This window comes from Symphalangus syndactylus, chromosome 1 (genome assembly GCF_028878055.3).
Source record: "Symphalangus syndactylus isolate Jambi chromosome 1, NHGRI_mSymSyn1-v2.1_pri, whole genome shotgun sequence".
Lineage (NCBI taxonomy): Eukaryota > Metazoa > Chordata > Mammalia > Primates > Hylobatidae > Symphalangus > Symphalangus syndactylus.
This window is the reverse complement of record NC_072423.2, coordinates 73,870,232-73,887,575: the sequence shown is the minus strand read 5'-3', so window position 1 is coordinate 73,887,575 and position 17,344 is coordinate 73,870,232. Positions and strand designations below refer to the sequence as shown.

The 17,344-nt window shown below is 38.8% G+C and overlaps 1 protein-coding gene across 7 annotated transcripts in view; it reads right to left on the bottom strand.

Moving 5' to 3' along the window:
- The window catches only part of PTPRM (protein tyrosine phosphatase receptor type M), an 834,094-nt gene that overhangs the window by 486,352 nt on the left and 330,398 nt on the right, over nt 1-17,344 (bottom strand). For all 7 annotated transcript variants that reach the window (XM_055238011.2, XM_055238031.2, XM_055238021.2 and 4 more), the window contains exon 4: nt 7,471-7,549. In XM_055238011.2, the coding sequence (XP_055093986.1) occupies nt 7,471-7,549 (79 nt within the window). The remainder of the gene's footprint in view (nt 1-7,470; nt 7,550-17,344) is intronic.

Genomic DNA, 17,344 nt, shown 5'->3' with positions numbered 1-17,344 from the left:
GAGGGTCCAGAAATAAGTCTTTATATTTCTTAATTAATTTTCAACAAGGGTACCAAGGCAATTTAATGGAGAAAGAACAGTGTGTCAACAAATGGTGCTGGAATAACTGCATATCCATATGCAAAAGAATGAAGTTTCACCACTTTCTTACAGCATACACAAATACTAACTCAAATAGCTCATAGATCTGTAAGTAAGAATTGAAACTATAGGCCGGGCATGGTGGCTCATGCCTGTAATCCCAGCACTTTGGGAGGCTGAGGCAGGCAGAACACCTGAGGTCAAGAGTTCGAGACCAGCCTGGCCGAACTGGTGAAACCCTGTCTCTACTAAAAATACAAAATTAGCCGGGCTTGGTGGCAGACACCTGTAATCCCAGCTACTCAGGAGGCTGAGGCAGGAGAATCACTTAAACATGGGAGGCAGAGGTTGCAGTGAGCCGAGATCACACCACTGCACTCCAGCCTGGGTGAGAAAGAGAGACTCCATCTCAAAAAAAAAAAAAAAAAAATTGAAACCATAAAACACTTTGGAAAAAACATAGAAAAGCTTTGTGATCTTAGAAGAATTATTACATACAACTCTAAATAGTTGTATCTAAGTGATGAAAGAAAAAACAGAAAGTTGGACTTTATCAAAATTTAAACCTTTGTGCTGTTAAGGATGCCATCAAGAAAATGAAAAAACAACTCATAGATTGGGGCGAAACGTTTTTGAATCATATGTCTGATAAGGAATTTGTATGTAGATATATAAAACCTCTTACAACTGAATAATAAAAAGATAAATAACTCAATTAAAAATGGGGAAAGGATCTGAATAGACATTTCTCCCAAACATACATATAAATGGCCAATAAGCACATGGAAAGATGCTCAACATCATTAGCCATTAGGTAATCCAAACTACAAACAGGTGCCACCTGAAACCCATAAGGATGGCTATGATTTTTTTAAAGACATAAATATTCGCAAGAATATGAAGAAACTGAAATCATACACTGCTGTTTGAAATGGAAAACGGTGCAGCCAATTAAAAAAACAATTTCACAGTTCTTCAAAATGCTAAAAACAGAGTTACAATGTGATCCAGCAATTCTACTCCTAAGTATATGTCTGAGAGCATGATACCCAAGAGAACTGATAACAAATGTTCACAGCAGCATTATTCCCAATAGCCCAAAGGTGAAACAACCTGAATGTCCATCAACTGATGCATGCTTACATAAAATGTGGTATATCCATGCAATAAAATACTATTTGGTTTTAAGAAGGAGCGAAATATTGATATACACTACAACATGGATGAACTTTGAAATATGCTAAGTGAAAGAAGCCAGACACAAAGGGCCACATATAGTGCGACTGCATTTAAATGAATATGGAGAACAAGCAAATCTACAGGTACAACAAGTAAATTAATGGTTGCCCAGGGCTAGGAGCGGTGGCCAGAGTAAGTCGGGAGAATAGGGTCTAGAGGCAAGGAACCTAAGGCCGAATCATGCTGACTTCCTAGAACTAAATCAAAAGGAAAATCCCAACTTTCCACACCCAAGTGACAAAAGGACCAGAAACTACTTCCTTTGCACACTGCCTCCCCACACTTTTTCTGGGTGGCAGATGAAAAATTGAAAGTATCTCTGATTGGTCCCCTCCTGCAACCAGTCAGGCTGGTCTTGGGCCAAGTTTTCATTTTATAAGAGTAGAACTTTGCAACTTCACTTCAATCTCTGATTGGTCACTTTCTGCAACCAATCAGATGTTTGCAGAGGGTGTAACTTTGTATCTTCACTTCAGCCTCTGATTGGTCCCCTCCCACAACCAATCAGACTGACCATCAGCCACTACTTCACTTACACAGGGTGTACACCAAGTAACCAATGGGAAACCTCTAAAGGGTATTTTAAACCCCAGAAAATTCAGTCATGGGGATCTTGAGCCACTTGCTCGGGCTGCTCCCACCCTGTGGAGTGTATTTTTCATTTTCAATAAATCTCTGCTTTTGTTGCTTCATTCTTTCCTTGCTTTGTTTGTGCGTTTGGCCAATTCTTTGTTCAAGACATCAAGAACCTGGACACCCTCCACGAGTAACAAGAGAAAATGAAGAATGACTATTAATGGGTAGTGGGTCTTTTGGGGGATGTTGAAGATATTTTAAATTTGACTATGGTCATGGGTACATAACTCTGTGAATAAACTAAAAACTACTGAACTGTACACTTTAAACATGGATAAATTATGTGTGATATGTCAATAAATCTACTAAAATTACATATGGCTTTTAAGACATAAAAATACATTATCAGTACCACAAGGTAATAAGAGAAATACCCATATATGCACAGCTCATAATGTATTTAAGAACAGGAGACAACATTAGGAAGCTATCATAATAAAATGCTTCTTTTCTTACTAGGAGTACTGAACCAAATTCCAAATATATTTTTAGTGTGCATACCAAATGCAAAAATTATATGTTTATTAGAAGTGGTCATACGCTAGAGAGCTGCTGATTCTGCACAGTCATCTCCACATTTCAGGCTGATCTTGCATCTTATTGTCACTGCATTAAAGTCAATTTTATGAGCAACTGTAGACCTGTATCAGAATATCTAATATTAAAAAATGTTGTAATGCCTACTCATAAACCTACATGAATCCAAATAAGAGCCTTTACAGTGAAGCAAATGAGATTCAGCAATTCTGCAGCCATTTGGAAAGCATAGTTTTAGATATAAAATATTAATACTCCTTTAGGATTTAAATTTAATGAACATCAAAATTTCAAAATAATTCATTATTATGAAATCCTGATAAGAAAGCTCATAAAATATTACCTGTAAAGCTTTCATTTTAAGAACGAACTATTGCCTTCTTTAAAATCTTTATTTGCATGTTTCCCCCATTAACTTAGAGATTCAGGAAAAAATAAGCTAAGGAAGAGCTATCATCAAAACCATTTAAGGCTTCCAGTTCACAACGCTGTTGTACCATACATCACCTTGATACAGAGCCTGTTTTGCAATTCTGTGCCCTCACAGCAGCTCCCAAAGCCAATCAGGTATTAGCACAGGTATTCTCCAAACGAGAGAACATAAACACCATTTCTATGGCTATAAGAAGCTATCTCCTACGGGAAGAACAAAATTGCATGAGACATGTTTTAAGAAGGCACTGATAAGCATGAAGTCTTTAGGTCCTTGCTGCACACAATGACTAAAATCCAGTAAAATGGAAGGCACTACACTTAAGGAGCTATTATGTTGGCTAGTGGCCAGATGTAGAAGATGGAGCCCCGGATATGTAATAGAAAGCCATGTGCAACCTTGACTGCAGCCACCACACCTGCACCCAGTACATCTGCCTTGCCATGAGCTCTGCTCTAAGAAACAGGGAGGCAGACTGTCATTAGAGTGCTCAGCACTTAGTAGGCATGCAATTACGGCTCTTATGTTTTTAACCTCCTAGGAAGAAGTGAATCAGAGGCCATGAACTTTTGCATATTAGAAGATCTCATGGCACTTTTCTAGCTGGAGGCTATTACTCTGAGGATTTGGCTGAGTTCCAGCTCAGGTAATTGCATTCTGCTTCCTAAATTTACCCTGCTGTTTCAATTAGGTACAGCCTTGATGGTTTTCCTGCCTTTTCATGAAATGGGAGGGGACAGGGAATCTTCTTGAACTCCCCAGTTTTGCTGACAACAGAAGAAAAGACAAATGTAACATGACACAAAAGTAACATCTGCCTTTGTAATGAATGAATGATTGCTTTATGTTAACTTCAATGTTTGGCAAGCTTCAAAGCACCAAATAAAGATATCAGAGAGAGCAAAACCCCTTTAGATGGAATTAAGACACCTGTGTCATGATACCTTCATCAGGTAACAACCACGCAGGCCTTCTATAGAGCTTAACAAAAAGGGTCCTGATGGTCTATTCAAATCCATGCAATAAAAAGCTGAGCCACTCCTGCAAATGTTTCCATTTTTATTATTGTAGATATAACCATTCTTTCATAATTTTGCGTAGGGTCATCAGGAAAGACCCATGAAATGTATGAACTAGCCAGTTTCTCTTTAATGCCAGAGATCCTAAAAATAAAGCAGGTTATCATCCCTCAGATGGCCAAAAATTTGAAGTCTGGTAATATCAATTTTGAACAAAGATATAGGGAAAATAAAGCTACCATGCATTGCTGGTGGGAATATAAACTGGTTCAGACACTTTTCATAGCATTTGGCAGCATCCAATAAAATTAAGAATGTCGATTTTGGCTTTTGTTGCCATTGCTTTTGGTGTTTTAGACATGAAGTCCTTGCCCACGCCTATGACCTGAATGGTATTGCCTAGGTTTTCTTGTAGGATTTTAATGGTTTTAGGTCTAACATATAAGTCTTTAATCCATCTTGAATTAATTTTTGTATAAGGTGTAAGGAAGGGATCCAGTTGCAGCTTTCTACATATGGCTAGCCAGTTTTCCCAGCACCATTTATTAAATAGGGAATCCTTTCCCCATTTCTTGTTTTTGTCAGGTTTGTCAAAGATCAGATAGTTGTAGCTATGCGGCATCATTTCTGAGGGCTCTGTTCTGTTCCATTGATCTATGTCTCTGTTGTGGTACCAGTACCATGCTGTTTTGGTTACTGTAGCCTTGTAGTATAGTTTAAAGTCAGGTAGCGTGATGCCTCCAGCTTTGTTCTTTTGGCTTAGGATTGACTTGGCGATGCGGGCTCTTTTTTGGTTCCATATGAACTTTAAAGTAGTTTTTTCCAATTCTGTGAAGAAAGTCATTGGTAGCTTGATGGGGATGGCATTGAATCTATAAATTACCTTGGGCAGTATGGCCATTTTCACAAAAGCCAAAATCGACAAATGGGATCTCATTAAACTAAAGAGCTTCTGCACAGCAAAAGAAACTATCATCAGAGTGAACAGGCAACCTACACAATGGGAGAAAATTTTTGCAACCTACTCATCTGACAAAGGGCTAATATCCAGAATCTACAATGAACTCAAACAAATTTACAAGAAAAAAACAAACAACCCCATCAAAAAGTGGGCAGAGGACATGAACAGACACTTCTCAAAAGAAGACATTTATGCAGCCAAAAAACACATGAAGAAATGCTCATCATCACTGGCCATCAGAGAAATGCAAATCAAAACCACAGTGAGATACCATCTCACACCAGTTAGAATGGCCATCATTAAAAAATCAGGAAACAACAGGTGCTGGAGAGGATGTGGAGAAATAGGAACACTTTTACACTGTTGGTGGGACTGTAAACTAGTTCAACCATTGTGGAAGTCAGTGTGGCGATTCCTCAGGGATCTAGAACTAGAAATACCATTTGACCCAGCCATCCCATTACTGGGTATATACCCAAAGGACTATAAATCATGCTGCTATAAAGACACATGCACACGTATGTTTATTGCGGCACTATTCACAATAGCAAAGACTTGGAACCAACCGAAATGTCCAACAACGATAGACTGGATTAAGAAAATGTGGCACATATACACCATGGAATACTATGCAGCCATAAAAAATGATGAGTTCGTGTCCTTTGTAGGGACATGGATGAAACTGGAAAACATCATTCTCAGTAAACTATCGCAAGGACAAAAAACCAAACACCGCATGTTCTCACTCATAGGTGGGAATTGAACAATGAGAACTCATGGACACAGGAAGGGGAACATCACACTCCGGGGACTGTTGTGGGGTGGGGGGAGGGGGGAGGGACAGCATTAGGAGATACACCTAATGCTAAATGACGAGTTAATGGGTGCAGGAAATCAACATGGCACATGGATACATATGTAACAAAACTGCACATTGTGCACATGTACCCTAAAACCCTAAAGTATAATAAAAAAAAAAAAAAAAATTAAAAAAAAAAAAAAAAAAAAAAGAATGTCTCTGCACTACATCCCAGCAATTCAGCCTCTAAGAACACACTCCACTGAGGCTCTCAACACTGCACCAGTAGGCACATCCATAATGCTCACTGCAGCAATATTTACTAGAGAAAAACTGGGGGGAAACACTAAATGTTCATAAAATACTAGAAAAATAGCATGTAGTAAATCCATATGATAGAATACCATGGATTGACCTAAAATATCTAACACTTAAGTTAAAAAAAAAAATAGAATACAGAGAAATTTGTATGGCTGGAAACCATTCATTAGCATTTATAAAAGGCAATCCTTGCTTTTTTGCTTTTATAAACCCATGGGGATTATGAGAAAGAGCACACACACGCACATACACATACACACACACACATTTGCAGTGTTCAGTTGCTCAGCACTATATGTTTCTCGGTAAAAGTTGAGGCCCAGCTCCCTTGACAGAGTGGGAAAAGCCAACAACTCACTTTCCTAGTCACACCAATTGCCAGGCATGAATGAGTGCGTGATCTAGCTTGCTCACCCTGACTATCCCCCTCAGGGCTTTGCACCTAAGGCCAAAGATGCCAAGGCCCAGAATCAGCACAGAAATGTCTAGGCAAGGGTCATCTTCCAAGGGTAAGGTGCACAGAGACACAGCGCCAGCTCCCCTTGTCCTCACAGCTGGCTCCTCTGCCATAGTGGTTGCTGTGGCTGCTTGTGTAGCCTCACTTTGGGGGCCTGCTCATCATCTGAGTTTAGACCACCAGTGTTTTCAGGAATACCACTGCCCTCCAATTCTCTATCAATAGGATGCCTTTTCTGCTTCAAGCAGCTACAGTCTGTTGCTGTGTGCAGACTAGAAACCATAACAGGTGCAACAACCAGCTCACCACTGTGGTGGCCCCTGGGGGGCGGGGTTTGGGGAGAAACACATCTAGCAATCTGTACTATTTTATTTAAGGAAAAAGGCTCACATACAAATATGATAAACTGTTAGTTGCTCATAGTAGATATTTTAAAAATTGTATGTTTATCACCTGTTGTACTTTTTTAAAGTATTAATTTTTAAAAGATGAAGAGCAGGCCATTTCTGGGGTCCCCAGGTGGTTTAGGTAGGTGTCTTTTATTTGACAGATCCCAGGCCTGTTTGCAGCTATATCATCTGAAACCATGTGATAAACACTAAGGAACTGTGCCAAAAACATACTGGACTTAGAAACAAAATGTACAGATTCTCAATATTTAACTTTGTGCTACTACTGAAAAGGGAATTCTAAAGACCATGGCAACAAATAAGCAGGTTCTTTGCAAAGATGTCTGAGCATGCCAAAGAATTCCTTGATTCTCCATTCCTGAACCAAATTTTAAAATACTTAGACTTATACAAACCATGGCATTTACACCGAGTACTTGCTTTTGGATTTCTGGGCTGGCAAACCAACAATACAGGCCTGTCAGGGAACTGTCTTGGCAGGATGACCTCTTCACAGGTTTTCATCCCTTCTCTTCATTCATAATGTAAACATGCCCCCAATGATGTACCCGAATATTTACAAGTAAAGACAACTTACTACATGGATGTCCTAACACCTTCACCTCATCGATAGCGAGATAGCCTTGATGTCCAGAAGTTATCACTTCAAAAATCACCTGGAAAATTAAGAAAGATTTATATTATTTATTCATTTTGTCTTACTTTTATCAAGTATCTCCTATATATAAGACACATAATTTCGTTTATTCTCTCACCAATTCATTCATTCATGTACGTAACATCTGCTAGTCAATGTTCCAGGTTCTAGACTACAAAGATAGGCAAGACCCCACCCCAGTCTTCAGGGAGGTCAATAGGTAGTGAATGGGTTAGACAGAACCCCAACTTAGAAAACCCATAGTGAAAGGATACTTCGTGGGGTTGCGGGGGATGACACGTACACCATAGGAAAAGCGAGGAAGCTCACAGAACAGTGAGTTGGCACAGACGGCAACTTGTTGGTGGGTAAGCTGCTTGGGTGGGAGATGGGGACACCGAGATGGAAGAGGCTTTGGGCTTACCTCTTCAACAGTTTCAGCAAATAGAAAGGATTCCCCACACAAAGCCAGAGTTGAGCTCGTGAGAGATCCTGAACATGAAACAAAGTCTAAAGAAGACTTTTAAGGTTGCACTGTATGTTAAACCCACTGCCATACACAAATTAGGATTGTGGTTGTTTTCCCTCAAGAGACAACATTAAGATTCAGATTGCTTTAGGAGATCTAAACCTTTTCTGAAGGTTCTGAAAGTAACTCTCTGACCACACTGGACCATGTGGGGTAGTAAGATTTACACAAGTGAAAAAAAATACAGTAAGTGTAATGAAAGAAGAGTACAGCGTACTAGAAGAATATACACCTGGAGGACCTCCCATGAGGAGGTGAAATTTGTGCCAATAGCTACAGGATGAGAAGGAGCTAACAGTGTGAAGAGCACCAGGCTCAGTCCTGGGCACATGTGAAGGCCCTGAGGTGGTCGTGACCATGGCCTTCAGGGGGAGCATTGGGACCTACCGCCACAAAGGTCAGCTGTGGCCAGGCTGCAGAAGACTCCACTTTAGGACAGAGACACCAGGAAAGATAGCCTATTAATAATGCAGTGAAGAGACTATGCTAACTGAAAATCAGACAATAAAGCTATGAATCAAGAGGAAAATAATATAAAAATGTCCACAGTGGCAAAATCAAAAGGGCATCAGCTCTGCCTTGACAATTGGAGAAACAAGAGAAGAGGAAAAGGCCTACATGCCTGGAGGTTCTAAGAATGGTGGAGTTTTTTGAGATGGTGGAGCCACTTCAGAGAAATTAAGGCAAAAAAGAAAGAACCAGGGCTGGGCGTGGTGGCTTAGGCCTATAATCCCAGCACTTTGGGAGGCCGAGGTGGGCAGATCACCTGAGGTCAGGAGTTCCAGACTAGCCTGGCCAATATAGTGAAACCCCATCTCTACTAACAATACAAAAATTAGGTGGACGTGGTGGCATACGCCTGTAATCCCAGCTACTCAGGAGGCTGACACAGGAGAATCGCTTGAATCTGGGAGGCGGAGGTTGCAGTGAACCGAGATTGTGCCACTGCACTCTAGCCTGGGCAACAAGAGCGAAACTCAGTCTCAAAAAAATTAAAAAATAAAAAAGGAAAGAAAGAACGAACCAGTAAAAGAGTTATCAATTTTCTTAATCTGATTAATTGACTAAAGGTGTCAGTTGTCAGGCTATCATTTAAAAGATCCACATGAATGTTATTTTGACCTCCATTTACACACAGAATGAAACTATCTCACCAGGGAACCATGACTCATGATGGTAAGTCTTAAAATACAACCTAACCATTGCACTCTTGGAGATTCATTCCAAAGAAACGTAAACTTTCATTCATATAAAAATCTGCACACATCATGTTTACAGAAGCTTTATTCATAATAGCCAAACAACAGAAACAGCCCAGATGTCCTTCAATTGGTAAATAATACACTGTGGTCCATCCACAGTATTAAATACTACTCAGCAATAAAAAGGAGCAAATTAATGATGTACCTAACAACTTGGGTGAACTTCCCGATAACTATGGTGAGTGAAAAACACCAATCCCCGAAGATCGTGTACTCTATGATTCCATTTATGTAACATTTTGTAGTGTTAAGATTCTAGAAATGGAGGACAAATTAGTGGTTGCCAGGGGTAGGAATGGAGGAACATGAGGCAGGAGGGAGATGGGTTTGCTTACAAAAGGACATCACCACCACTCCTTGTGTTAGTGGAATTGTTTAGCATCTTCACTGTGGTGGGAGATACACAAGCCTATTCAGGTAACAAAGTTGTACAGAACAAATTGTACATATTTGTACGATTGTACAGAATGCAATTGTACTATAGTTTTGTAAAATGTTAGCATTCTGGGAAATGGCAAAACATGTACTCAAGAATATCTTTTTTCTTACTACCGCATGTGACTCTACAAAGATTTCCATAAAAATTTCAATTTATAAAAGTAATTACAAGTTAACATTTACTAAGTACATATGTTACATACACTAGGAAGATATCATTCCATTACCTCATTAGTTCATACAAAAAAATCAAGAATTTCATGTTTCAAAAAAATGAAATCTTTAGATACAAAGCAATTGTCCATAAATGCAATGAGTCTATCGTAGATGCAATCTTTAGACTCAATTTTTCTGATTCCAAATATGATGTTTTCACTTCTACACATTGCTCAAACAAAAACTTTGATCCTAGGTCTGCATTATTTTGTGTATGCGATGGATGTGAAACTGGAGAAAGCAATCAGCAGAGCCCAGAGTGGAAAAGCTCAAGAGGCTTCCTGGAGTACAGGGACAGAAGCCATCCCAGAAACTCTTGCTAGACTAGATGACACTGTGCCACAACACTATTATAATAACATATAACACAGGGGAGAGGAAAGGCACAACAGAAAACCAGAAATGAAATAAAACTTCATCCTGTTCGTAAGTTTAATAAATAGTTTCCACTGACAATACAAGAGAAAGGAAGATATGCACAGATGTTCCTGCAATGGGACCCTGCTAATTTATCTCTCTACTACTGAAGTCTATAAGAAGACAATTGAGAGTACAAAAGGAAAATGAATATCGAGAGCAAGTAAAGGAAAAAGCATTCCTGAGGCTCTCAAAACAGGTCCTCTGAATAACAGTCACATCCTGCCTCCCAGGAAACAGCTACAGTTGGCACTGCAGGAACCTGCAAGCTGCTCTGATACAATGGCTACTGCAGGGACAGCTAAGGGGTGGCTGCTGAAGCCACTACTACCAGCTACCCAAGAGCACGGGTGTTCTGGTTAGAAAAATGTATTTTGAAAACCAAACGCAAAAATGTTCATCAGACCTTCCTTCATCCCACCTGCCATCCTCTCTTCCTTCTTCTCTCTTATTCATCCATGCATTCATTCATTCAATGAACTCAAGGCTCTACTGAGTGCCACCTCTCTGCCAGGCACTGTGATAAGCACTTGGAATATATCACGGATAGAACAGCTGAAGAAATCTTTCCTCATCAAAACTATCTTTCATATTGAAATTTTATTTTGCTGTATCAACTACAATGTCTGAAGCTTCTAGTAAAAATTGAATTATCCTTATTCTTTGAAGGGAATGCATTACCTTTTAGAACATAGCATACATGTGAGATGTGCTTGTGTGGATCTACTTTTAAGTTGATCTGTATGTGTAAATTTAATCCACAATATTTTGTTTAAACCTATACAGGGCCATACCCCTACCAAAGCAAAGGAGAGTGGAAAAAAAAAAAAAAAAGGCAGAGAAGATCTGAGACCTGGAAAAGCCATCTAGACTTCTCTAGATCTGTTTTTTCATCCATCGCGTCAAAGAATGGATGACTCTCAGAAGTTTTACGCTAAGAAATTCTGAGTCTTTTAGTCCAAATATTTATAAAATATCTACCGCATGCTTTGGAAGATCTAAGCAATGCAGACAGTTTTATAAAATGTAAGCTTTAGTTAGGGAAAAAACAAGAAACATGAATGATGAAAGAATAGAACAAGATAGCAATGGCCAAATGACAGATTCAATAAACACAGCTCATAGCAATGGGATCCTTTCCTGCCACAGAACCATGACTCCTCCCCTCCAAACAAGCCAAGAAACCTGTGCCACAGCCACACAACCCCCAGTGCAGAGCTTCAGCCTGCTAGTATCAACTCACAGATTTCCCAGCAACTATCTGCCTTCATCCCTATGGACTAGAGGCAAAGAGAGTCTCAGAAACAAGCCAATGCGCCCCATATTTCCCAGCAAGATGACTTGTCAGCAAGGCCACAACAAAAGAATTAAAGACAAACTTCTATCTGCAATTTTATTTGCTCCCCTCAGTCTTCCAACTAGAATATCAAGAGGCAAAGAAGGACAGCATCTGATTACAAATATGTTTCCTGCCCCCTCTGAGTTTAATTAGAAACTTTAAAAAGTAAACTTCTCAAACTTGGCAGGTTCTGGCACTGACTTGAAGCTAATTGCAGAGTCAAGAAGAGAAAAACAATCTTTGTTGATACGTTTATGTGTGCATGCCTACCCATACATACACACAAAATTAATACATAATATATAAATAAAAGTTTCTTACGTTACACATTTGTGTCACAAGTTTGAAGCAATAACTTCTATGTTTATTAAAATCATTTTCTAGTTCTTTCTTAGAAACTTGTTAAGGGACTTATGAGTACAAGTTTTATTAGCTGCTTCATCAAGTTTACAACTTAGTATACAACTGTTTCAATACATACTACAATTATAAAGTAGGTATGAGCTGTACTGGAGAGTTTCCTATTGTGAAGTAAATATGACTAAACGAAGCTATCTGAATTTAGATGCTATACAGTAGTCTGAGATTACCTATTTTAAACACCCAACCATTGAGAGATTTCCCTTTGTATTTTTTCTAACAAACAAGAGGATTAAAACATGCAGCTCAGGCGGGGCGAAGTGGTTCATGCCTATAATCCCAGCACTTTGGGAGGCCAAGGTGGGTGGATCACAAGGTCAACGGATAGAGCCCATTCTGGCCAACATGGTGAAACCCGTCTCTATTAAAAATACAAAAATTAGCCAGGCGTGGTGGTGTATGCCTGTAGTCCCAGCTACTCGGGAGCCTGAGGCAAGAGAATCACTTGAACCCGGGAGGAAGAGGTTGCAGTGAGCCAAGATTGTGCCACTGCACTGCAGCCTGGCGACAGAGTGAGACTCCGTACCAAAAAAGAAAAAAAAAACATGCAGCTCAAAGGATGAGGGTCATCTTAAACACGTTTCTTATAAACAGATTTTGGAATTCTTTTCAAGGTTCCATTGTTGTGAACTCTGGCTACCTGGCAAATTTTCCATTATGTATACCTCTCCAGCCCGTGCCCTTATAAGGCTTCAAAAGCAAAGATAATCTTTTTTCTCTTTTTGTCAAATAAGGAACCACTCTAATGAAAAGTACAGGTATTGCTCTAGTGAAGTATACCAAGAGTGTGCAGAACCCAGTGGGAATCATAGGAATGTCTGAAAATGCCAGCATCTGGGTCAAAAAAGATTGAGGTCAGAGGAAACAGTAACATGAGAATACCAACAGTACCATTGGAAAAGGAAAAAGGAAACGTGTAAGAAATTGATTTGGGGACGTGCCATGTTCATTTTTATGAAACAGAACAAAATATATTGAAAATATTCTATATTAGAAGGTTTGAATATCTTATGGAGCCATGTACCAAGTTTTTCTTCAAAAAGAATAATTTAGCAATTCAAAAAAAACTATTTATTCGTATACTTTCACGTCCCAGGTATCCTTTGCATATATTATCTAATTTTCTCCCGTCAATTATGTGAGGTAGGTCATATTAGCTCCCTTTCAGGGATAAGATGACTTAGAAAGGTTAAGTAAATTTTCTGAGTTCACACAAGTAGTTACAGAGTTGGGTCTAATCCTAGATCTATTTTGCTTCCAAGTCTGGACTCTTTTCATGTTGCCAAACTGCCTAACTAGCAAGTATGAGAGACTATATGTATATAGAATACATTTACATACCTATACACACACACACACACACACATACACACACACACACACACACACACACAGCTTTTAATGTATAGATACACAGGTTCTAAAATTTTTACATCCAGATTTATAAGAAATATAGCAATTGGGAAGACTGATATGGCATAGTTTTCACAGCATCAAGTTTAATACAAGAGTTGGCAAACTATAGCCCGTGGCCAAATCTGTCCCACCACCTGTTTTTATATCGCTCACAAACTAAAGATGGTTTTTATAGTTTTCACTGGTGGGAGAAAACAGAAAGAAGAATATTTTGTGATACAGGAGAATTATATGAAATTCAGATTTCAATGTCCATGAATAAAGTTTTATTGGAACAAAGCCATGTTTATTCATTTACATGTTGGCTATGGCTGCTTTTATACAACAGCAGCAGAATTGAGTAGCTGCCACAGACAGCGTTTGGCCTGTAAAGCCTGAAATATTTACTATCTAGCCTCCTGTTTTTAGAGAAAACTTTCCTGCTTGGCTCACCAATGCACCATCATTCCTCTGATTAACAAGAAAGCACATGTCAAAAGTAATACTTTATCACAGCCAAATACAATATGCCTTGCGCTCCATGGGGGAGCCTCACATTCCAGCAATGAGAAGAAGACCCTGTCCCTGGCTTGACTTGTTTCCAATTATATTACATGTGTGGTTTTCTAAATACCCACTTAAGTTTGTAATATCATAATCAAATTTTTAAAATACATATTTGCAATATACCAAAACAAAGCCAGAAAAATTACTTCATAGGCCTCAAAATATCAGAAAAATAAAAAATAAAATAAAATAAAACCTAACTCATTTAGAAGTCAAAAATCTTCTATAAAGACACTGAACTACTGAGAATTAGTAACACTTTAATATTAAAACTTACCTTAAGATCTCATTTTATACCATCTTCTTTTGTGTTAGCTAAATTTGGACTAAGTTGTTTTTGTTTGTTGTTTTTACTGAAACAAACATTTTTAGGAAAAATGTTTTTGCCCTTTAGCCCAATCTAAATTGTGATTATTTTAAAAGCTGTGGGTCTGACAGAATCACAGAGTCACCTTATTATGAAATAATTTTGTCACAACACAGAATTTAGTTTTGTATCACTTTTTTTGGACTTGGCTTGACAGAAAATACAGTCAATCCTCATTATTCAAGGCAAATTTGTGAATTTGCTACTCCCTAAAATTTATTTGTAACCCCCAAAAATCAATACTTGCAAAGCTTTCATGGTATCTGTGGACATGCACAGAGCAGCAAAAAAAAATGTGAGTTGCTCAACACGCATGTTCCTAGCTGAGGTCAGGCAGGGCAATGTTCTGTCGCCTTGTTTCAGCTCTGATACCATAAAAGAGTATCCTTATCGCGGTCTAGTTAGTGCCATGCTTTTCCATTTTTGTGCTTCTTTTTGGTGACGTTGCTTTTTAAAATGAACCCAAGTATAGTGCTTCAAGGCTGTCTAGCGCTCCTGAGAGTGCAAGGAGGCTAAGATGAGCCTTAAGGAAAAAATACACGTGTTAGAAGCGCTCCCAGTCAGCATGAGTTACAGTGCTACTGGCCTTCGCCATAGGTTCAAAGTTAATGAATCGACAACATAAATTACATACGGCATCTTTAAACAGAAACACATATAAAATGAGGTTATGTATTGATCAGTAGACAAAAACATTACAAAAACACTGTGACCAAAGGCTCACAGGAACCTAACCCCATATTTCCTACAGAAGTAGTTCAGTATTCACTAATTCAGTGTTCTCTGTAATTTCACAGAACATAACTACTGCAAATAATCGAGAATCAACTCTATTCACGTGATGTGGTTCACTCTGAGTCTCCATTTCAAAGCACTGTTTTGCTGATAACGCCCAGATATTTGCAGCCCTGGGATGTAAGAAAATGTAGAATAGAAAGAATCAATATTCATTCAATCTCAACTAATAACATTTCAGGAGACAAGATGTTGTATCCCTATTGCCTTTGGAGACTGTGGGAAAAGCCATTTGCTTTTTAGAGAAGAAACAACTGGTTAAACCAGTTGTTTAAACTGACTATTGCTCTCATTTGCTCATGAAAATCCATCCTGGTTGCTGGCCTCTGAGAGGTTTGACATCAGGCTATCCTTCAGATGTCTGCCAAACAGGAGTGATGCGGAAGCAGTTTAACACCACAGCCTCCCTGATCCTCCCTGCTTCAGTGAAGAGCAAAATTAGCTTTCCATGCTGCCACTTTTCCTTGCTATGTGTAAGCAAAGAAAGGGGATTTGCTTACCAACACAGATACTCACCAAGGAAAATGTGCTGGTGGAAGTCATTAGTCAGTTCCCTAGAACAAAGGGGATTAAACGTCGGTTCTCCCACACATTACCTAGTCTATCCTTCTGGTTTTGATTTAATAAAATGCAAAGGTAGGTCACACCCATTTACAAAAACTTTGTCTTGTTTGTGTCAAATGAGTTACATAAAAATAAAACATATACAGTAAAGTTTCTGTAATATTAAAGAGACCAGGAAAAAACACAAAACATGTCACATTAAGAATCAGGAGCAAAATATTCAAGCATTTGTATTTGTATTGACATGTTATCAGAAAATAAAATAAAAATCTACTTTGGGGAAAGGTAAAGGCACTCAAAAGACAGCAAAATTTGCAATGGAGCTAATTATTAGTGCTTGCAATGTTATTTTTAAATGTCTTCACCTGTTTTTCCTACCAACACCACAACCTTCCTCACTTTTCTCATTGTTTCCTCCCTCCCTTTAGAGAAAAGTATGATTAATCATAGGTCATATACTCATTCAAGAGGCCATGCACAGAAATTAAGGTAGAGGATAAAAACATGGCTTAGAAGTCATAAAGAACAGGGTTGATATGCATATAGCAGCAGACCATGCAGAGATTAAGATGGTAAGCAATAGAAGTACTTATCCTTTATCATCACATAAGAAGTACAAGTTAAGAATGAAATTTAGAGATGTGGCAAGTTTTAAAAAATAATCAAAAATAAGATCTTTGAGGATGAAAAAAACATCATGCAAATTGTTCTATTGCCTAAATACAGTTCTAAGTCAATATTAAACTGACAACCTACTGTGTCCCCAGTGGTTTCTTGAAACATATTGTCTTTTTAAAGCACAAAATGCAGAGTATTGGGGCACCTACTAGACTAGCTTTCCTGCTTGAGAGTGATATTTCACTGCCACAGCAAATTCCTCACATCCTCTAGAGGCATGAAGCAATTCAATTGTCTTGCACTTGGAATAAGGGCCATAGCCAAGGAATTTATGGAGTCAAAGTATGTTCTATTTTTCAACTGGCACATATCAGTATTTCCCAAGTGTACTTCAGGGAACACTAGACTCAAGAAATACTCAGCAAAGCCCAAATTCTGGCTCCAGCTTGGCACCCACACTCGCCATGTGTCCTTCCTGGAGATTCAAAAACACTCCTGGCCTCCGAAATGGCCTGCAGAACGAAGCAGTTCTACTTTGTTTAACCCAGTGCTTCTTTCCATTTGGTCAATTAATGCGTCCTAACATTCCCTGGATTTGTGGAACACAATCTAGAAAAGACTCACCAATTCAACTCTAAAACACTGTCTCTAGGCAGCAACTGTATGTGGGCCTGCTGTCACTTAGCTGTGGCTTTATATGGCTTTGTAGTAAAATCAGTGGGCTGAAGGCAAATACAGCAAAGAAACAGGCCCTGAGCTAGCTGTGCAGGGGAATAAAGTTTGCAGCAAAATGTGAAAAGATAGGTAATATCAAGTCATCCCTATTCCCTCAACTCCTCATTTACCAGGAAAGATGTCAGACTGATAAGGGTGAATCTTGGTTTAGT